At 35.0% G+C, this 24,500-nt stretch overlaps 1 protein-coding gene and 1 long non-coding RNA gene across 2 annotated transcripts in view; one reads left to right on the top strand and one right to left on the bottom strand.

Annotated features, from left to right (window-relative positions):
* LOC123524054 (uncharacterized) overlaps positions 1–6,654 on the bottom strand; it is a 46,580-nt gene extending 39,926 nt beyond the window's left edge. The window contains exons 1-2 of the mRNA XM_053539277.1: positions 6,624–6,654; positions 2,533–3,154 (exon numbers count right to left, since the gene is read on the bottom strand). Coding sequence (XP_053395252.1) covers positions 2,533–3,141 — 609 coding nt within the window. The 5' untranslated portion in view covers positions 3,142–3,154; positions 6,624–6,654. The remainder of the gene's footprint in view (positions 1–2,532; positions 3,155–6,623) is intronic.
* On the top strand, positions 5,734–24,000 carry LOC128555775 (uncharacterized). Its single transcript, XR_008370352.1, has 4 exons — positions 5,734–5,843; positions 19,634–19,716; positions 20,679–20,766; positions 23,880–24,000. It is a non-coding gene; the product is annotated as an uncharacterized LOC128555775 (long non-coding RNA).
* Positions 24,001–24,500: the final 500 nt, after the last annotated feature.

Raw genomic sequence — 24,500 nt, 5'->3', positions numbered from 1 at the left:
TTGTCAGTTTTAAAGCAGGTTGTTATAGACGCTTGGCCAAACAACCAAAAAAGTGTCCTACAGAATCAATATTTGTTTGGAACTACATGGACGAACTGACAGTGACAGACGGTGTCATTATGAAAGATCTTCAGGGTGGTCATTCCTAGACAACTCAGACCAGACATGCTGAAAATTCTGCACGGTGGTCACATGGGTATACAGAAATGTTTTCACAGAGCAAAATACATAATTACTTTCCTCGCATTTCTGCTGATGTAACAAAGTTTATTTCAACTGTAAAATCTTTTTGACAAATAGAAAGTCAAACAAGACACATGTATCTTGACATTCCTGACTATCCATGGCAAATTGTTGCCTTAGATCTATTTACATGGGACAACAGGCAGTTTATTGTAGCTGTAGACTATTACTGCCATTAGTTTGTGGTCAAAGACCTAACAGTTTGTAAGGGGGATCTGTGGTCAAAACCATGAAACAAATATTCGCTCGTATGGGAATTCCAGAAAAAGGTCATAACTAACAATGGTTCATGTAAAAATTTGAGTAATTTGTCTTATATTGATGGTATTTAAAAGTTCGAAGTAATGGTGCAGCTACAAAATCAACTTGTATACTCGTTCAGGTTAAGTTTTGTTAACCACTTTAACGTTAATATGTGGTTCAAAAAGTTCATTATCAACATATCTTTGAACCTAAATATTTTACCTGTTAAGAAATAATTTATGAATTGATTTACCCCGCCCAATTAGATATCTCTTAGTTCTTACTTTTAAGTGTCCAACTAAAATCAATCATACAACGTTATAAAACCTGAATGAATTTCCCCGTAATGGTGACCACTTATTGAAAGAAAAATATTGAACATGTATCAACGGAAATATACTTCGTCCATTTTTCCTATAAAACAAAAACAGGAATTCTAAGCCTAACATTCTATCCATAGATATAGAATATGACATAACGAAAGCCTCAAAGCGAAATCGCGAAGTGCATATCCACAATGGCATAAAACAACACTTTTAAAAAGTTACAACAACTATTCATTTCACAATAGCGATTGAAAATTCGCGAGAAACTTCTTTTTTAAATAGTCTCATCAAAACTTTCCGAGCAAATATCACACTTGGGAGCCGACGTCACAATGATATCATTTGTTATTCGCCACGTTTCCGTTAGGAATGTATAAATGACTATTTCGTTCCTTTCCAATATTTTTTCTTTTAGTAGAGTGTTTCACTTTCACAACTGAATTAAAACTTGTCGGGTAAAGTTTTTAAAGTGATAATGATTTGAAATATAATCATGTTATCTCGAGTAAATCCATCCTTCGTGCATTCTCTTCGAGTAACTGATGGCACAAGTTCTCAAATCAATCAATGCATGTAAATGTGTTATGTTACCATAATTCGTGCCTTCTCTTCGATCTTGTTATCATATGTATAATGATCACATTTCAGACAATGTAATCATTCAAAATTAAGGTATTAGACGCATAATGGTGTAGAGTATAAACCTATTTTGACTTAATTTTTTCAGCTGGGCATAGGTTCAAGCCCCACTGGGACCAATTGTTTTCCCTTATATTCCTGTTTTCTTAGTGACGTTTTACTCTTTTCAATGCTTATTATTTATTTTTTGTACAAAAGTGGATTTTTTTTTTCATTTGATAAGCGATTTCTTGCTGTTCAAAGTGAATTTACCTCTGAAACAGAAGGGGGCAGTGTTAGACAGCTTTGAAAATACTGAGTAACATGAGGTAAAAGTTTTCTGTTTCGCCTTAACTCTTTAGACTACATATTGTGGAATATGTGTAGGTAGGCTTTACTTCTGCCCTAAAGTTAATTTTAAATGAAATTTTAAAACAGCCCCACAGGCGTCAGCCTTAATTTTTCTATGTTTAAGTTAGAAATTGCTTACGAATAGTTTAACTTTTCTTTTATCGAAATCAATGGTATAATGAATTCTCTGCAAACGATTTGAACAGTGGCCATCACTTTGAAATTTGTCTCTACTTGAGCTTGGGGAAATATCATTAATCATACAAAATTAATACAAATCAGCATTGTAAAAGTTATTCAAAAACTACAACACAGTGCGAAACAAGGACAACTTTAAGTATATACCAAAGGAATGCATTTTTTAAACATTGCTATTAGGGGTCTTATACCTTAAGTGACAATATTTAAATGTTTTTTTGGGCTATTTATTTATAGGATATCATTTTTCAGTAATCGGCAGCCATTTAGGAGACTGTCATTAAATCTAGGACTTTGGCAGTTCACTTGAAACTGGCATTAAACGGTTCTGAAATTTACTGAATATTTCAGTATGCACAAGCTAGTTTGCACGTTCAGAGATCAGTGCTCTTATCAATTTATTAGACCACCTTTGCAGCATGATAAGTTACCACACACAAGAACAATTCATTAGCTGATGAGGAAGTAAGATGTATCATACTAATTCATGCAAGAGGTTGTGAAATGTCAAACAATGTCATTGACAATCGAAACATAAACATAACGTAATTACCTGTGTTTGGATTTCATCGATTTCCTTTTCCCAGTCTCTCAATATATCACTGTGCTTTATTACGAGGGCCGAGTCCAACTTTCGTTCTTTATACGCCTTTAGTTTGTTCTTGAGATCGTCTTCTTCATCAGGTTTGATTTCTCGTATGATTCTTAGCAAGATTTCTGCGACCATTGACCAGTAACGTTCAAACTGAAACTTTGGTAAATGTGCTTTTGGCCGATGACAAAGAACGTTATTTCTAAACTTCCGCAGACGTATCAAATCAGCCCCTATCGACAAATTTGAATTGTCAGGTTTACTTGTCAAACTTTGTGGCGGGGACAGGTTTGTATTCGGGAACAAATTGGTTAAAAGAGTTATTAAAAGCACAATGTCGAATTTCTCAATGTTTGGATTCAACGAAGTAACCAAGTAGTATTGACTTTTCTTTAAAACATTTCTTCTTTTAAGGTCTTCTAAAATTGTTTTTGAGTTAGAAAGGAATTGATCAATGTCTTCTTTCGGTTTGCAGTGATAGAATAATTTTAGGACTGTTTCTGTACCAATATCAATGTACATTGAAATAATGCGCAGATAGTATTCTGTGTCTTCTGGATTGTCCGACATGTTGTATGTTTTTCTGAAATGAAGCATGAAAAATTAATCGTCACTGAACCAGATTTAGTAAAAAGGCAGCTCTGAAAAGTTCTATCATATACTTAATCATTCGTTGTCTTGGTGACAATCGCACGTGAGTTTTGTTGGGCTGCGCGCACCATATCTGTCGAGTGCTCGACTTATCATCTCGTTCTTTGGAGTTACATTCGTGAGTACACAACACTAAAAACTTTATCTGGAATTCTTATTTTTTACATTCTGAGCGTTAGATGTATCATTAAGTGCTCTTGAGATAAAATTTTCGCTGAAGATAATCGAATCTGAAAAAAAGTTAAGTATGTGTCCTAAACATATCGCTGTATCAATGTAATTAATATATATAGTTATGGATAATATAAAACTGCACAGTATGAACGGAAGCTTTCACTAGATACTTCCTTCCTATCCTTAGTATACTGTCATGTCTTTCATTGACATAACTGATAAGTGGCTGTTCTTAAGATACATAAATGTTAAGCATATCTTAAAGAAAGGTATATTGATATGCAGTGTTATAAGACAACATGAATAAGTATATACATTCACCAAAAGAAGAAATGATGCTTTTAGAATTAATACATTTAATTAAGAAATAATTTATAGCAAAAGAGTGCTTTAACACTATTTATGCACCATGGGTGGTTATACGTCGGGCGTAATAATTTCACGAGGGCGCAGCCCGAGTGAAATTATTTGTACGACGTAATACTGCCCGAGTGTGTAAACAGTGTTTTGCAATAAATTATTTCAATTCTAATATGCCTTTTATCTAAAACAGTAGATAAAATATAGCAGCGCTCTTTTTTGGTCGCAACAAAAACTTTGACGTCACCGCACGTTAACGTGACGTCATTCTAGCGTAAGCGTGTTTTAACAGAGACAAGCATATTAGAATACAAAATAATGAAATGAAAAAGTATTGAGACACAATATATTTCTTGGATGACGTTATTTATCAGATAACAATATAATTATATTTGTAGTGTAACGTAAACGCTAGCTGTTAAGCCTGATAATACTAGTAGATACTTCCAAAAGATAGGAAATGTTCTATAAAAACCTTTTAAGAATGAAAAGAATAAAACAGTTAACTTGAAAAACATGAAAGTCGGAAAGCAGTCGAGTTTATAACGTATGTAGGACTGAGATTATCGTTCACATGTATGTAAAGACTAAACAGTCAGCTTTAGGGATTGAGTATTAATCTGTATGGAACATGTGATAACATTATCTGATACAAACAATTCTGCAGATTGTACGAATTTAAAACTCAGTCTGCAGACTAAGTGCCACATACTGAAGTGCTGACCCCTCAGCTGATAAAACATATCTCCCTTGCCTTTAAGTACGTCATACCTTTGCAAGTCATCAGACAACGTGTTGATTTACATAAATTGCTCTCTGTGCTAGTTGATTGGGATTTTATTGCCGTAATTTATTGAAAGACTAATGGATGATCATGTTTTCTGATACAACGAATTAACTAATAAATATGGAAGAAAATGTAATATATCCCGAACTTCCTTTTTAACATTTGACCATTACCGTTTGAAAGAAAATATTTGACATTAAGCATTTGGCAAATAGCACTTTGCAGTATTATTAGGCCTTAAGCATTTGACAATAAGCATGACACACCGTACTAATTTCCAAATGCTAAATGACAAATAGTTAATGAAAATGCTATTTGCCAAATGCTGATAACGACTGGATACGGTAATTGTCGAGATATCCGTAGTTGATTTATATAAAGTAGGAAACAAAAAAATCGGGACCGGGAAAATCCACTCGAGATATTGCAATATCGAAATAATTGAAGTCGAGATTTTGGACTGTATTTATATATATTTCTAGGACATAGCCACTGCTGGTAAAACAGTAAAACATGCATCCTCATTAACTTTAGTATGGATTGATATATTGAAATGCTAGGTAGCTTACTGGAAAATCAAAGTTTCGGTTGCATTTTTGTGTCATACCTGTAAAATTCCATCGTAGTGTAGTGATAAAAGGCGTTTGTCTACGGTACCTAAGAATGTACAAGCTTTGAACGGTGAGATTCTTATCCCAATTGTGATGGCTTTTTGTAATAAGAAAAGAAAATCATTTTTATAAAAGTCAAGGTCACCATAACTTCTTTATATACATTGTATATATAGGTATAAATTGAAATCAGTGCTATTTTCCTACATAGTAAATTGTTATTTCTTGGTTAAAACTTTGTTTATGTCGACTTTTCTTGAATGGCATTGGCACTTGTACACCTGTTTATCATTATGTGTTTGAATATTGTAAGAGCCATACCTACTAAACTCCGTTAATTTTAAACCCATTGTTACTTTATCCAGCAGACCAGGAACATTCACTTTCTAATTTATTCTTTTTATTTGTTATTAAAAATGTTGATCAAGGTCGATGTCAGATTTATAGAATTTTGTTGTTAAAACAGTTTTCGTGAATTTTAATAATAATTTGACATAATGATATCTTGGAGACGTTTAAACAAACGACTGAACGAAATGCCCTTGTTTGTGACCCAATGTAAGTAATTCATTTGTGATTTTTGCGATAACTTACAAGTAAATGCGACTACTTTTAAATTTTCATTAACTTGTGTAGTAGTAGCGAATTCAGAATATTTAAAACCCAGAAAGGATAAGAACAACGATAAGGTCAGATTATCTTATTAAATAGTGGCTCGAATTACTTTAAAGTATTCGCATTATGACTCGGATCAGTAGTCAAGTGTCAGTGAGATATAAGCTAATAAGATGAAAAGTTAATATTTACAATTACATTTTTTTTGTCATTTTTTTCTGTGAAAGTTTGAACGTTTCACAAATGTCTTGCTGAATGCATGAGCTTTTATTAGTAATTGTCAGTAGCCATTTTGCCTTTAAATCGTATTCCACAAAGTAGGTAAGTGTATTTAAAGGAAATATGTAAATACCCTATATCAAATTCTACGTTTATGTGTCTGACATGCTGTCTCACTAAATGAATAAAATTTTAATGATTATCTCTCAATTTTGGGTTATATGATAAGGTCATCTCTATAAATGGAAGCCTATAGAAAAAAATAGTGCCCGACCCTAATTTAAATCCATACAAAAACATCGGACGACACTTCGAATTATGTTTTCATAGTTGGAAGCACATTTTATCACTCACATTACATAAGTTTAATTGTATGGTCTCCATAAAATGTATCAAATTATGCATTTTTCGTTTGCTGAACAATTACAAATATTTGTTCCGTTATCGTTGTTTGTCTTGTTTATGACACACCATAAACCCAATATCGAAAGTTGAATTTATATCTAAAACGTCTAAAAATGTTATTTTCTCATCAAAAAAAGATACTGTGAATTGCTGAAAGAGTAACTTCTGTAAAATTCATGACTAACGATAAACACAACGTATTGTTTTAGTCAGGAAAAGTTTCTGCTTACCTAATTTAATTCCGCCATATGCATTTATAACGCTTAACTTTGTGACCACGTGATTACCGGTTCAAAAGTCAATACAGTCGACATCGTACTTGCGACCACCTCTTTTAAGTGATTTTTGTATTAAACGACCGGTCAAAATCCCTCCCGAACGTTTTCAGTACATAAATTCATTCCATTAAACGACTTTTTTATTAAACGACTAGCGACCACATTTATGTAGTCCCGACAGGTAAAATATTCGACAAAACTATCTATTAAGCGACCGGGTACCAAAATTCTACCGGGCATTTCTTAATCTGTATAATTAGCGAGTACGTTTTGCACGTGACTGAATGCAGTTAACCTTTGTATCAGTCAAAATGACAATCTAGCCATATTTTTACACCGTTTGTGGACTTGGAAAAGTGTTCAAGATGCTAAATCAGATTTTTACATGAATGTTCATAATAGATACAGTTACATTAACAGTTAAATATAACTTTTCTTTTAATCTCACTGAAATTGATTAAGAGACCATTCCATTAAGAGACCACTTCTTAGCAGACTCTTGGGTGGTCTCTTAATACAATGTCGACTGTATTTGATAAAAGCTTAACAACATAAAGCAGCATGAATTACATCCCCTTTGTTATAAGAGCGAAACATTGTTTACTTAACTAACTGGAAAAATGAAAACAGTAGACGATAATATTCAAAAACAAACCTGTAGAATAATCAGCTTGCGTTTGAACACAATATAAATATATATGTTTTACCGTTTGGATGTAAATACTTTAAACTGTTTATGGCGATGCGCGAAGGCTGAAAAGTTTCACGTGTACTTTAAACATCCCAATGTATTTCATATCCAGATGGTGACTACATAGCGCTTTCCGTGGGTAAATTCAAAGAAATGCGTGCTTTTAAATGACGAGTTGATGTATGTCAGCAATCGTTGCCGATCGGGCGTTCTGATATCTCGAATATCACAAGATTTACTGGGAATAATGGTATGCATCCTCTATATATAGTTTCATCTAAGGAAACGAATATGGTCTGTAAACTGTAAAATTGACCTGTGTTACATTGCAACAAATGTTTGATTTTAGGACGAAAAAGACTTGTATCTACATTTTATTGATTCAGTTTCCTCCGTGTGCCCTTGAGATCAATTTTGATACATTTTTCTTAGTTTTGCGGTGCGCTACTGCATTCACAGAAGTTATGCAAATGATAATTCTAACATGTCTACATGTTAGTTTTGATGTTCTGTTTTGACGGAACATCAACCATTTAGTAAAACCTTCTTGAAAAAGCCTAGGGAAAAATTTGTCTAAAATTGTCCGAAAATGTTATATGTTTTCTATTTATATTAAAAGTTCGCTTGACTTAATTTTTAGACTGTTCGAATCTGCGGATTCTTTCAAGCGAAACTCATTCCTGAGCAATAGATCCTGTAGGAAAACAATCGCACTAAATGACCATCAGTTTCACGCGGTATTTGTCACCTTTTCTTAGGTAAGACGACCGCCTATGCTCAAAAGAACATAGGCCAATAAGAAATAACAAGATTCCTATGCTCTTGGGTCTTACATAGGTGTTATAAACTACGTTTTACCTGTTCATAATTAATAATTTTTAGTTTTGACCTTTTGTTTTATGAAATTTAAAGTTTTATTTGTATTTGTTGTTATATTTTTAGTCTGATTGGTCAAGTTTTTGAACTTTATACATCTGTTTTCGGAAAATGTGGTGTATTTTAACTTAGCTTCTAGTTAGGTGGTGATTAGACGATGTACAGAGCTGGAAAGCCACATGGGTCAAAAGGTAGGGTCACAAATTGAACTTAAAAGGTCAAATCTGTCTGTTCTAGTTCGTGTCCCGAGCATAACGTAACAAGTATTCACATTGTTGACTTGAAACTTAGTTGTGATGAGACACTGCACAAATGACAATGACATTACTCCACCATCTTACTGCCTACCCCCACATTACCCACCCCCATTTTTGTTTTATTTTGCAAAAGCAACAGCCCCCACCCCCACTAATCGCACGTCACCGCTTTTTAAACATACAGAAACATTTAATGATAAAATATTACTTCCTTGTGTACATATTAAACTGACCAGAAGATGTCTTGGATTGATTGATAATTAGGTGCAGTAAAATTCACAATGAGTTCTTAATTGATCAGTGATATTATTTCTTATTAAGTGATTAACTGCTTGATCAAATAAATTCTAAGCTCATGCTTTAACCTAGCGTATATATATGGGTGCATCCATGTACTGGTGCTGTACTTCCTTTGTTAATAAAACGTCTGCTGATATAGCCCTTCATTGCAAAGCTATTGTTAGCATATGTGTTACCAGGATAATTTGATGAGTCTTGTATTTTGAGTTCTTATTTGTAGGATGTAGGGGAAAATAATTTTTGTCGGGGATCCTCAGCATCTTAAAGTTGAATTCAACGGCCCACACTTATTTCTCAAAATGTCACATAAATTAGATCGTTTTGTAATTGCTCAGTGTCAGTCCGAGTGTCAATGCAAGGTAAACAATTGGTCAGGGTTCACATATATAGGCAAGACTGTGATTAAACCAAAGCAACTAAAGTGAACTCTAAATTCTGGAAAAGTTTTAAACCGTCTTGAACAAAACATTTCTATACCTTTTTCCAGAAGATTGAGCAGGATGATGACAATACAAATAGTCATCCATCTAAACAGTCATTGAAATTTCTTAATACTATGAAATTCAATTCTAACAATGGTTCCTGTAATTTATTGAAACTATTGGTCAGCAAGCTGTCCACTGCCAGTCTACAGTAACTGCCTCTCTGATACGAATATAAAAACTTCCATCAAACTTAAGCCTGAGTTTTCATCTCGCTTTATCAATTAGAATTGATGTCACATGAAATCTAATTTGAAGCACATACTATATGATAAAAACAAATGAACCATTTTATCAAATTTCAGTAGTGTCGATATATCTTTGATAATAATATATACCATATTTCAAATGATACAATATTTGAAAATTAACTATTAAAGGTTGGGATGGATAATTGACTACCTGGAAAATTCAACGAAGTACAGACTTCTTGTTCAGAAAACATCTTTTTGAGCTCTGAATGAAATTTTGGAAGCAAATATAAGTAGAATGTCAAGATAAAATTCCAGTTGAGACCAAAGGTCACTTGAAAATAGTCATTAACGTAACCTCAAGTTTTAAACATGCAAATAATATAGAATGAAAACTAAAATTTCATAATCAAACTCAGCAGAAACGAAATATTTTTGCCCGGAGTTTATTATTACTTGTCTGTTTTGATGACATAACTGCTGTATTTATTGTGTATTTAGAAACTTGGTTTGAAATAAAAGGACGACATGGTTTTGTAACTCTTTTTACTATGGTAATCAAAACATGTACACCGGTGATTCATACATTATACATTTACGACTACGAAGCGATAACAGAAATTCCTCCCTAAGTTGAAGTATTCATGATTGTGATATCATGAATAAAGCAAACATACATATGCATATTAAAAGTAGAAATGTTAATGTAATGTTTTCCAGCATCCAGTCTTTAGATTGTCTCTTTCAAAGTGGAAATGACTAGATTGTACATTTGGCATTCTGTATAGTTCAAACACTGACTAGAATATAATTAAAACACAAACTATTAAGACAGAAATGAAAGCATGTAAATTACGGTTGAAAGGAAACACAGTATAATCAACTAAAACACACAGAATCATTTCCTCTTTTTTCCACTGTATTGTATTATATCTAAGAGAGACAACTCATTCTGTCAAAAGTTATTTCTGATTATTTACACTCTTCCTTTAACGAAACACATTTTTTGTGTTGTTGTTTCGAAGGGATTATTATGCCCTTGTAACACTGAAAAAACATTCTAGTAAGTAACATAGTCTTTAAAGTATACCGGTGCGCGTTTTTCACGAATTGGTCTGGATATTTTCTCTTGCACTGTGTCGGTATTTGGTATTTTATCCGAATTTGGTATTTCCTGTGTCACAGTAACTTCCTCACTGTTTTGCTCTACATTTTTGAAACTTGATGTGTTTCTTGTTATGGTTTTTGTGTCATTTGCAGCAACAATCATGTTTCCTTTTCGTTGTTCGATAATTAATGGCTCTGTGAGATATTTCGATGTTAATTTAGACATGTTTTCATTCTCAATCAGCACCTTGCGGTCACTGTAATTTTTGCTTGTAGATTTCGACCGTTCATCCTTCTGACACACCATTTCCTGAATTGACTTCTCAGGTTTTTGACGCTGGATTTCTGGCGGTCGTGTATTTGGTTCTCGTATAAACATCAATCTAAATGGAGTAAATCCAGTGGATGTGTGCGGTGTTGCTCTGTACAGTCTTAGAAAACGGAACATTTCTTGTTTCCAGTATTTCTGTTCGATGTGACTTGATTTAATACATTTCATCAGTGGTTTATTGAAAGATTCTGCTTGGGCATTGGCTCTTGTCCATCTTGGAATAATTCTCCTGTGCTCAAATCTACAATAGATATCAAACTGTCTGAAATTCTCAGAGTTTAATGGACTTCCATTGTCCGTTTTTACCGTTTTACATGGCACACCAGATTATGACAGAATCTTATCAAATATTGGAATCACTCTGTTTGCTGAAACACATTTAACAATTTCAACGACAGGATAGCGCGAATATTCATCTGTCACACTAAGAGGTACTCGCCCGTAGGTAAAGGTCCGCAGAAATCAGCGCTTAAGTTCGTCCATGGATTATACGGTAGTTCCGACATTTTAAGCAGTTCATATCTTCTACTGTTTGTGTTTGCTTGACAATGTAGGCATCCTTTAATATTGTTTTCAATGTACTCATTCATTTTCGGAAACCAGATCTTTTTCCGCATGAATGATTTTGTCTTTGTAATCCCTTGATGACCTTCGTGCCCAATATATGTAGCTTTTTTATATAGATATTTCGTAACAAGATATTCTCCGATTACTGTTAGTTAATCCTTAATGTTTTTCAACTGAGTCAAGTCTTCAATGCTTACGTTATTATCACTGTGTGATTTCATTTCAAACCATCTTCTCGTTCTTTTATATTCAGTTGCTTTGAGTATAGTTTTATGACTGCTCGTACCCGCTTTAACTTCATCAAGTGTCATTGATTTCACAAGCGTTGTGTTGGCGATGAAATTCACATATACTTCTGCAACATTAGACTAATGCGTTTCTAGTCTTATTGGGTGTCGTGACATGTAATCCGAAGGGTTGTCCTTACCAGGTCTGTAGACAATTTTCATTTTATATGGTTGAAGTCGTAGGCCCCATCTTTCAATTCTAAGAGGTGGTTGTTTCTTCAGTCATATTGTCTCTGGTGGCATATGATCTGTTACGACTGTGAAGTATGCTCCTCGAAGATAAATATTGAGACAATACCTAGAGCTTCTCTTTCCGTTTGACTGTACCGACTCTCTGTGGGAGATAGGGTACGACTCGCATATGCGACAACTTTATTTTCCCGCATTAGGATGCCCGAAAGACCAACGGGACTTGCGTCCGTTATGAGTTCTATGTCTTTATGCTCGTCAAAATAACTCATGACCGTGTCGCTAGAAAGTTCTTTTTTCGCACTTTGAACGCATGTTCCTGTTCTTTTCCCCATTCCCACGCCGAATCTTTCTTTGTTAAATGTCTTAGTGGTTCTGTGGTAGTAGCATAATCCTTTATAAACCTTGAGCAGTAGCCTGTCATACCTAGAAAACTTCTAAGTTCGGGTACTGTTTTATGTGGTTCAATTTCATGTCTCTGGATCTGGAGAAATTTCATCTCCGCTGAATACCACACCAAAGAATGTTATGGAGCTCTTGTTTAATTCACATTTTTGTATATTCAAGGTGAGACCGTTGTCATGAAGACTTTTAAATAGTTCATCAAACGCTTTGTCATGCTCTTCTTGCGTTTTTCCATATACGATTATGTCGTCAGAAATATTTTTTGCGCCAACAACGTCTTGAATGACTTGTCTTATTGTTTCTTGAAATATTTCACTTGCCGACGATATGCCAAAGCTTAGTCTTTTGTACCTATATATTTCTTTGTGCGTATTGAAAATAGTCATATATCTGGATTCCGGATGTAAGACTAGCTGGTGATATCCAGACCGGAGATAGAGTTTACTGAAGATTTTCGATCCATTTAAATCATTCAGAATTTCATCAATTGTTGGCATAAGGTGTCTTTCTCTTTTAACTGCCTTGTTGGCCCTATCCACACATAACCGTATTTCGTCTGGGTTCTTCTTGGGTGGGGGTAACAATTGGCGATATCAAGGGCGTTGGTTCATTAATAACTTTTTCAATGATGTCTTGGTCTATGTCAGAATAATTTGTATATTTGATATACTGATAACGTTACACATAAGCACAGATAGGGCTTGACTCCCTTTTCATGCTACCATTGCTATAATTATATTTGAATTACTGTAAAAAATAGGAATTGGGTCATTTATGGACGATTTGGGTTTATTACAGTGATAACTGGATCCCAGCATCATACATTTTGTTGTATACAATAGTTAAAGGGAACCAACTTTTTGTTAAAGCAAGTAGCCGTTGTGAAATACTGTGTACAAATTTGAACCAATCAGAAACAAGCTCTATAAATAGCACCAATCAAAGCTCACGCCTACTAAGGTATAAATATGTTGATGGATGACAGAGAGATCATTCTGTATCCAGCGATCGAAGAACACACAATTCAAGACAGGATTCAGTTAATAATTTATCCCAGTAACTTGATAAGGAGGTTATTACAATTGCCCTATCAGGGCGGATAAATTATTAAAAAGAAGACGTTTGGAGTTCATAGACTAAAGAGAATTGCAGAATTTCAACAAGGTTTCGAGCTATAGGGCCATGGCATAGGAGTTTTACCTTAACGGAAGTTGAATGCTATAGACAATAGCAAATATAGGCTGAGCATCGGAAAGCTGAGACAGACACTCAGGGTTTGGTAATCTACTGAGATAGTAGAAGAGTTCCAGCTTATAGACGGTTCAGCGTTATTGGCGAAGCACAGCCAAGGCATCGGGGTTATACCTATATGGTAGTTGAATGCTACATGTGATAGCATATAGGCGCTGAGCATCCATGAGTCAGGGCAATCATATAGGGTTGCAACTTCGATTAAGAGGACAGAGGCCGAGCATCTTAACGATAGGACTCATATGTTGTTGATTCAAAGACATTGTCTGACGGGAACTTCAACAAAAAGACCAGTCAAGTACAGAGTCTCCAGCCAAAGGGAGTTTGAGCTTAATACTATTAAATGAAAATTGTTAGTTTGAAACATTTAGTGATTAGCCTGATCCCTGAAAAAATTATCTAGCTCATAATTGAAATCATTTACGAATCATTGGTACACGAATCATTTAGGCAAGGTAGCCAGAGGAAAATTTATGTATGAGATATTTGGTCTCACCAGCTATACGTTTTAACAAAGGACATTCTATATCGTTTGTCAGCTAGTCTCAGACATAGTCACCTTAGCAATTGGACCCATTTCATTGTTCAAGATACTAAAGGCTTAAGCACTTCCCTGGGTCATATAATTCGTATCCTGACAGTCTATAAGCTTGTCAAGTTCTTTTTCTACCTTACTTCTGAGATGAAAAGAGGTCCTGCGATTTCTTTGTGCTACTGGTTTTATTTATTTTTTTTTTTTGTTGATGTGTAATTTTACTGTTCTGTCTTTTAATTTGCCTATTCCTTGATAAATTCCGGAATATTTTTCACCCAGGTTGCCTTCATGTTTGTCCAGTCTGTAAATAATCTCAATAACTTTCAGTTTAGCTCAAGGGAAGTGTCATATCCGATTAACGTTCCATGATCTCCTTTAACAACATAGAATTTTGCTAATGTTATTATATTGTTTTTCTCTGCAGTTATTTGACATGCCCCGATCAACTGTAATGGCATACATCCACCATAAGGGAGAAGTCTTGGCATATTTTTGGTTGATAGCCTTGGACTTCCTAACTTTCTATAAGCACTTTCATCAAGTATGTTAACTGTTGCACCAGTGTCTATGAACACTTTTATGTCCCTATCGTTAAGCTTAATGTTGCACTTTGGGGATCTTTCATCCTATCTTCTTATTTGATATGCGTATTCTTCATCGGAACTGTCATATTCAGATTTCAAAGCTTGGGGCTGTTCTTCTGTATAAACGCCTCCTAATGCTTGAGATTGTTCTATGGTGTTACTATGTTCTTTCCGTTTTCGACACATTTTCATAAAATGGTTTGGTATCTGACAAAAGTGGCAGGTCTGTCCTTTAGCTGGACACTGGGTTTTGTGCGAGAAGGTACCGCCACAACTTCTACATTTCACTGTTCTATCTGTCTGTCAGTGCAACTGGACGTTGTGGGTACTTGCCTCGACCTCTAGGACTTCCTCCACGAAACGCGTCTCGTGTTCTATTTGAGTTATCAGGTGTACTCAGTCTGTGTTCTTTGACTTGATCTTTTTCCATCAAATTAGCCTGTTCATCAGAAAGCTCCAGCGTTCTACCTAATGTAAGTATGTCGGATAATGTCTTGTCTGGTTCTCTCAAAGCCCTACGCCTTAATCTGTTAGACATACAGTTTTGTATTACTTGCTGTAAGATTTCTGAATCTGTGTCTGCAAATCCACAGTTCTAAGACAGAGTTCTCAATTCAGTCACAAATTCATCGAATGATTCAGTTTCTTTCTGCTTGTATGAGCGGAATTTATAGATTTCCATTTGCGTGTTAACTTTAGGGCAGAAGTAAATTGTCAAGACCCGTTTTGTGTTGTCATAGTCGGCTGCTGTGTGTCCCTTTTGGGCACCATATATATCATATACTCTTTCTCACGCATAATGCAGCAGCAAGGCTCGTTTTCTGTCTGCATTTGTAATATTCATCCCTACCAGATTTTCGAGGCGAGACAACCATTTTTCCCATCTTGGACCAGCGTTAGATTTGTCCGCGTCTACTTGGAACGGCGAAAATACCGGTAGATTTGCCATGACTGTGTGAAAGATGTGTTAACGGTTCTTAATTTGCCATGTCCTCGTCGCCAAATGCCGTATTTATTGCGTATTTGGAAGCTTTGTTTGAAATAAAAGGACGGCATGGTTTTATTACTCTTTTACTATGGAAATCTAAACATGTACACCGGTGATTCATACATTATACATTTACGACTACGAAGCGGTAACAGAAATCGTCGGGAAGGATACAACAATAACTGTGGAATTTTACGACATGTTTTTGAATAAACAAGCATCCTATCTCTGATAATCAAATCTTATGAAACTTATATTTAGGCAAAAGTCAGAAACAGTGCATCTATTCATTATTTTATAAAAAAGGAGATCCTGAAAACTGGAGGCCAATTTCGTCTGGAATCTTGATTATGAAATTATTGCAAGAGTATATAAGCACTATAATCGCAAAAGATACTGTCAAAAAATATTGATTTAGACCTATAACTTAAGGTTGTATTGAAATCAGATTCATAAATAACAATGTATCTAACCAGTACGGGATAACTTTGATTATGCATAGAGAGTGTAAGTTTATTTCTTGATTTCATACAACATTGGATACTTTTGAATTGACCCTTTAGAACAATTTAAGTTTGAACATGTTATTCCATTAACTATTACAACATCAATCTACTGGCAGCTATATAAGACTCCTCGTACTTGGATTCAGTGCTGTTACATTTTTCGGTTCTTTGGAGTCGTGCAGACCATTCAGTTTTACTATAAAGAGTTGCGCTTAACCCTGTTCTAGTGGGATTTGAGTTGTGATGGGAGTAAAATGTGTTGCACATTTCATTGCCTCTCAAGAACAGATTCAACCAAATCAGTTCTGCTATTATTATGATTTAGGCTCAAAAACCCGATTAAGAGTAACAACAAACCATTTTACGGTGATAGCTATAAAATGAATTTATTTCGTTGACTTAAGAATGCCGTGACGTTCGTTATAAAAGAATACAACCCTTTTATTATTTTCCTGTTTGTTAAGATTTGGAAACTGATGACAAACAAACATCTACAGATAAAAATGTCTGACAATGGCGATGTTGCGTGAAAATATGTTGATGAGGCAACTGTTTCCGATGAAAAATAATGATAAAATCCTTTTCTTCCCATCTTATTTTTAAACAAAAATTAAGCAAATGTCATTTTAATCTTCAACAAACTTCAACAGTTTTAACTACAATTTAAAACAAAGAGACACATTCCTTTCTACAATTAAATGTCATCCAGTTTAGTTTAGTGTTTTATTTGCCCGACAATAAAATTTATTTGATGATCATCATAGTAATGGTATGTCAAAGCTGAATTTCGGTACATTTGCACTTGTTAAGGGATCTTAAATTTAACTGTTTTAAACTGTTTTGGAAGCTGTTGCTGCATACACATACAAAGTTAGCGGATTTGGGAATTTATCATTTCATGAAATGTCAAAACTTAAACATGACTTAGTCAATGGTATTTTTGCACTTGTCTCGTCTTTAATTTTAACGAGTTTAACAATTTTGGGTAATGTACATGTATAGAGAAATGATATTATGCCTTCCGATTTGCAAACCATAGACCGGAAGGCGACGACAAACGTTTAAATTTTATTTGTGCCCACTGTAACATAATTTATTTTGTACTTCGTTGTTTTTGCAGTTTGATCAACCTTTAAAAAAGGTTTTCCTCTATTTCTCTGTGAATAAAAGAAATACCTTTAACCGCATACAGCATCATTTTCAGAATCTTAAAGTCTGTAACAGGAACATTTAGGCTAAAAAATCATGACTTGTTTCCAGTTTATCCTTCAAACAAATTTTGATAGGATATTTTCTATTATAAATTTTATCAATTTAGGACACGCGAAAGTTTTGAAATTTTTAGTTTGGATTTATTTGCTGATGGAGTAATTTGGAAATGATATCCAACGAATAACTTATTTCTGGGTCTTTCAAAATAAAGTTGAAATTAACACAAATCGTATTACGTAATTAGTAGATCTAACAATATCAAGCGAACTTTAAATACTTATGTTGTACCCACTTCGGCTAAACAGTAGACTTTATATTATAGATTTAATCAAACCGAGTCTGCTATTACTCTGTTTTGTTGTATTCTATGCTTCAAAGGGATCTTCTTACAGATTTTATTAACTATCACAACAGCAAGTTTGAAGTGCCATGCGGCGACTGAAAAAAGTCTCCCCATACTTGGAATCGGTGTTGTTATATTTTCTGTTCCTTTGGCATCACGGAGTCCATTCAATATCTGCGTAATAGAGTACCGCTTAAGACGATGCTAGAAGGTGTGAGGGGTGTTGCACTTTCCATAATCTCTCATGAACAGACTCAATCAAACCGAGTCTGCTATTATTTTGCTTGGTTGCATTCAATGTTTCCAAGGGATCTTCTTACAGATTTTATTTATTTATTTATTTATTGTATTTGCTGTTTGATCCACTCTTTACTGTAACTAAGTGTTTTCTTGATCTCTTTACATATAAGACAAAACAATTCATATATATTATTCTAAGAACTCCAAAGGTGTTGTACTAGAAACTTTTTTCATAGAAACATTTTTCATTTTTCTAAACATCTAGATTTGGCTTTAATCTATCGAGAAAAAACAACGTACTTTGACAGGATGTATTCCATTGTAAATGTTATCGATTTGGGTGCCACTTTTTTTTTTAATTTAGGTTTTATCTGTTGAGTGTCTGGTTTAAATTATTCATGATTATTATCTTATCTACCATAAAAGCAATGTTTCCTTGTAAATATTATTCAAAATTTCGAAAACATAATTTACTGATATGTATCACTGTACAAGGTCAAGGTCACACTTAGAGGCCAAAGGTCAGATACAACAGTTACTTTGTCCGGAGCATTTCTTCTTCATGCATGGAGGGATTTTGATGTAACTTGGCACAAATGTTCACCACCATGAGACGGATTGTCATGCGCAAGAACCTTGTCCCTAGGTCAAGGAGACACTTAGAGGTCAAAAGTCAAATTCAAGATTGACTTTGTTCGGAGCATTTCTTCTTCATGCATGGGGGGATGTTGATGTAACTTGGCACAAATGTTCACCACCATGAGGCACCCTTGTTTTTAGAATTACTTCCCTTTGCTATTACTATAAATAGCTTCTATTGTAACTTTTTTATTACCGGCCGTATGCGTAGGGAAAAATCGAAACCACCTTTCTGTGGTACAACATGTGTGTTACATTCAATTTTAGGTGTATTTTGACCTGTCTCTACCTGGTATAGAGTTTTGTGTGGACTTATATTATATAGGATTTGTTTTAGGATAAACTTCCAATTGTGGTTACTATAAATAACTTAAATTATAACCTTTTATAATTGGCCAAATAAAATCCATATGAAAGTACAGATGCAAGTGTAAAGAAATTTGCTATCACGGGCGTATAGTGTGACATTCTGGCACTCTTGTTTATATTTTTAGATGTTATGAAACAAACAACAACTGTAGGTTTTTGTATATGCAAAGTTTAATCCATGTGTTTTGTTATAACATATTGTATATATACTACAATATTGTTATTACATCATTGACAGATATCAGTTCATTATGTTATACTGCAGTAGAGAAAATTAGGGGCCTTCCAGTAGGGGACTTTGTATTGCATGGCAATACTTCATTCACCTGTTTTCTCTATTAAGGACTTGCAAGTGTTGAAACATTTAATTGAATTAAAATTTTGTTCTTCAAGTCTGTAGCTAATCTAGCAAACATAGTCAAAAATAGGAATTGCTTATCACATGACTGTCAATCTTTATCCCTGTGAGATCTTGGGTTCTCTTTAATGTGCCAGTGAAAATGTAAGATGGGTTTTAAAAGATCAGTTTTAGATATACATGTATTTTATTTTTCATAATATTTGAAAAGTACAATGTAAAAGCTACTAATAAACTAATATTCTTTTCAGCAGCTGCCAGATGAATGTACTTTCAAGATGTAAACCATCACAAATGATGCCTGTTTGTATTTACCAGTTTTTAAAAGAAAATGTAGGTATGTTATACAGGTTATTTTAGATTCTTTAAATATTTGAGAAAATTTATTATGCCCCCAAAGGTGGGCATATTAAAATCGCACTGTCCGTCCGTGCGTCCGTGTAAATTCTTGTCCGGGTTGTAACTCTGCCACCCATGAAGGGATTTTAAAATAACTTGGCATATATGTTTACCATAATGAGACGATATGTCTTGCGCAAGACCCAGATCCCTAGCTCCAAGATCAAGGTCATACATAGAGGTCAGAGGTTTAACAGGGTCTGCTTCGTGTCCGGTTTATAACTAGTATTTTGAAATAACTTTGCATAATATTTACCGTAATGAGACGATGTGTCATGCCCAAGACCAAGACCCCTAGCGACAAGGTCATGGGCACACTTAGAAGTCGGAAGTTAACAGGGTCTGTTTCTTATCTGGTCCATAACTCTGCCATCGATGAAAGGATTTTAAAGTTACTTGGCATAAATGTTTCCTATAATAAGATGAGATGTCATGCGCAGACCTAGACCACTAGCTATAATGTCAAGGTCACACTTAAAAGTCAAAGGTTAACATGGTCTGTTTCTTGTCTGGTCAATAACTCTACCATTTATCAAGGGAATTGAAAATAATTTGACACAAATATTAACCATATAAGGTTTGTGGCGCTTATGACCCGGGTCTCTCAGGTCAAGGTTAAGGTCACACAATGATTGATACCTAAATTATTCTGGCATATTTTGCGCAGACAGCATTCTTTGGCACGCTTCGTGGGCACTTGTCATTAATAGTGACAACTCTTGTTTTTTTTAATAAGTATGGGCTGGTTACAGTAAGATAGGAGGTTTCATATATTTTTAGTGAACAGTGTTTTCTCCTTAAATGATGTTTTCAAGTCTATTTCTAGAAAATACTGTAAAAAATCTGAATGCCCATTTAAAGGCTTAAATTCTTTTTGTAATTACTGTACATTTATTTTAGGATCAAATTTGATGTGATTCAAAACAAATCTTCAAACTGACAATGGCAGAAAGCAAGTGGAAATGGAATACTCTAGTTGATGAAAATGGTAAGAATGGATAACTATTGTCTGTGAAAAGTGCAGAGATACAGTACCGGTGTGTTCTTTAAGTCTGTCCTTATTTCCAGCCTTATTTTCATTATGTTTACGCCCCCCCCCCTTTGAAGAAGGAGGGGTATATTGTTTTGCTGATGTCGGTCGGTCGGTCTGTAGACCAATCGGTTTCCAGATGATAACTCAAGAACGCTTATGCCTAGGATTACGAAACTCAATAGGGAGTTTGATCATGACCAGCAGATGACCCTTATTGATGTTGAGGTCATTAGGTCAAAGGCCAAGGTCACACTGAATCGGAACAGTTAAACCGTTTCCGGATGATAACTTGAGAACGCTTAGGCTTATGATGTTCATATTTAATAACGAAGGTTGGCCATCTCCGGCAGATGACCCCTATTGATTTTAAGATCACTGGGCCAAAGGTCAAGGTCACAGGGACCATATATAGGAAATATGTTTATGGATGATATCTCTTGTACAATCGGGCCTAGGAGTTTCATATTTCATATGGAGCTTGGTCATTATTCAAATCCAAAGGTCAAGGTCACAGTTGCCTTATATAGGATTTTTTTTCTTCTAAATTATCTCGATACATATTATTTTCAGAGCTGTCATATTTCACAGGGTGATTGGTCTTCTTAAGTAGTCAACCCCTATTGATTTTTGGTGTCACTTGGTCAAATGTCAAGGTCACAAGGTCCTAATTGGTTAAATCCATTTCTGATTATTACCTTGAGATAACTATTTGACCTTGAGCCTTCATATTTTATTGCATGTTTAGTCTCCTAATCATTTCCAGGTCAAAGGTCAAGGTCAGTTAGGGTCAAATCCATTTTAAAGCAATATCTAAAGATCTGTTTGGCCTACATACTTCAGAGTTCATAGGTTGATTGGTCTCCTTTAGTAGATGACCTTCTTCAATTTCGGGTCACTGGGTGAAAGGTCAAGGTCACTTAGCATCAAATCCTTTATATTTCAATATCAGCAAAACTGAATTACCCAGTCACCTTGAGAAGATAACCTCTAACAATTTCTGGGTCACGGGGTCAAATGTCAATGTCAGTTAGGGTAAAATCCATTTTAATTCAATACCTTAAGGTCTGTTTGACCTACATACTTCAAATTTTATAGGATGGTTAGTGTCCTTTAGTAGAGGACCCCTATCACTCTTGAACTTAGGTCATAGGTCAAGGTCATTTGATATCTAATGCTATCAGGGTGGCATATTTGTTTTTCAAACAGCTCTTTTTATAGTAAGTCACTCTGAGTTGATATAAATGTATATTTACTTATTCTCTCATTGCAACTTTCTGCAAATGTAGTGTATATCAACCCAGTGTGACTCTTTATTTATGTTAAAAATGATCATTTATATGTTGCAGCTGTCAAAGAAATGGGATACATATAGTGTTTGAACTGCCTGTCTCTCAAACATTCATATGTACTCAACTCCTCAAGTGCATGTGCATATTTTCCAATTATTTTTCTGGAGTTATGGCCCTTCTTTTCGACTTTGAAATTTTATATCTATATCAGAACATTGTGTAAACAACTCCTGTCCCTCTTGTTTCTGGAGTTATAGCCCTGTTGTGGACTTTATTTATTACACTGTCAAGCACTGTCAGGGAACATGTGTTATTCAGTTATGGCATCATTATACCCCCACAAAACGAAGTTTGTGGGGGAGGGGGTGTATATCGGAGTGAGCTTGTCGGTCGGTCTGTCGGTCCATTGGTTTTCATGGTTTCCGGACAAAAACTCATGAAAGGATTGACAGATTTAAATTAATGTTGGTACACAGGTGTAACATTATAAAATACAGGTCAAGTACGACTTTGAGATCAAAGGTCAAGGTCACAATGACCTGGAACAGTTAAACGGTTTCCGGATGATAACTTTAGAATGCTTGGGCCTATGATCATAAATTTTGGTACAGGTGTAACATCGTAAAATACAGGTCAAGTTCGACTTTGAGGTCAGTAGGTCAAAGGTAAAGGTCTCAATGATCCGGAACAGTTAAATCCTTGGACATCAAGAATAGTCTAACTTTGTGTGCTCTGTATATCCACTTGAAAGATTTGTGTGGGGCTATTAATCGCCTTTAGTGATAGTTCTAGTTCATTAAGGAGTTAGCCCTTAAAGTTAAATGTTTAATAAAATTTGACCAAGCTACTACATTATTGGTGGGATATGATTGAAACTTCATAGAAGTAAGCTTGTGATGTAGTTGTGCATATTCTAGATGTTTAAGGTTGAATAATATTTAGCTATTTGAAGAACACATAAAGGTATAGTACTCGCCCATTTGTTGACATCCACATCAACATCATGATAAGGTGAAGTTTTTATATTTAGCCCATTAACAACTAGTGAGAATATATTGCAACTTCACAAAGTTGTTCAGTGTGATAAACTGATACGCACTACACATGTTTCATAAGTCTTTATAATTTTGCAATATTCGGTTAAGTCTTCAATTTCTACTAGCATTTTTAGCTCACCTGAGCACAAAGAGCTCGGGTTGAGCTATTGTGATCGCTCACCGTCCGGCCGTCCACACTTTCTTTTAACAACATCTCCTCGAAGACCTTTATGTGGAAGTTGATGAATTTGTATATGTAGGAAACCTTCTTGTATGAATCTGCTGACCCGATTTGAAAATAAGTTCACATACATGGTCCTTGTGTGACTCTGTACCAAGATTGTTGAAATTATTTTGATTCGTCAAAAAACATGGCCACAAGGAGGTGTGGCCATTTTTTTCCTATAGGTATATATTAGAAACTTATAAAATATTCTTGTCAGAAACACCAGGACCAATTTTAAAATAACAAATGTTTATTGGGTGTCCCTTTACGAAGATTGTACAAATTATTTCACCAAAAAAGCATTGCCACCAGGAGCCCACCTCTACCCCCCCCCCCCCCCCCCCCGCACGCCCCACCTTCCCCACCTCAACATGCACATACACAGTACCTGCCTGTATATATAATTTAGAAGAAACTTTTAACTGTTCAAGCAAGCAACTAAAGCGATATAGGGCCATCATGGTTCTTTTGTTTTGTATACATGCTGGAAAACAATTACACCTTTTTGTCTTTCAGGTCTGCTCAGCTTGGTCAGTTCACAAATATTTTGTTGGAAAATCAACAATGCCATCGACTTGAATACATTTGTCATTTTCCATGTACAAACAATATAGAAATAAAATTTGTTTATACATTTGAAAGGCTTATTAGAATTTTTAACTTTGTTAATTGATGCCTCGCCACGAGTGGTGGGGGTTATAGGAATGGTCTCCGTCCGTCCGTCCGTAACAATTCTGTCCACTCAATATAACTTAAACTCCTTGAAGGACTTTCGTGAAACTTGGATCAAATGATCACCTCATCAAGATAATGTGTAGAACTTATGAGTCGACCATGTCGGCTCAAGGTCAAGGTCACAACTCAAGGTCAAATGTTTGAGCCTTCCATTTTGTGTCCGCTCTGTATTTGCTAAACCCCTTGAAGGATTTTCATGAAACTAAGGTCAAATTATCACCTCATTAAGACAGTGTGCAGAACTTATGAGTCAGCCATGTTGGCTCAAGGTCAAGGTCACAAGTCAAGGTCAAATGTTTGAGCCTTCCATTTTGTGTCCGCTCTTTATCTCATAAACCCCTTGAAGGGGTTGTAATGTATACTCCTGATTCTTTTTATATTAAACTTATTCCTGCGATCTTG

The sequence above is a fragment of the Mercenaria mercenaria genome, chromosome 3 (genome assembly GCF_021730395.1).
Source record: "Mercenaria mercenaria strain notata chromosome 3, MADL_Memer_1, whole genome shotgun sequence".
Classification (NCBI taxonomy): Eukaryota; Metazoa; Mollusca; class Bivalvia; order Venerida; family Veneridae; genus Mercenaria; species Mercenaria mercenaria.
This window is presented reverse-complemented; position numbering and strand designations above follow the sequence as displayed.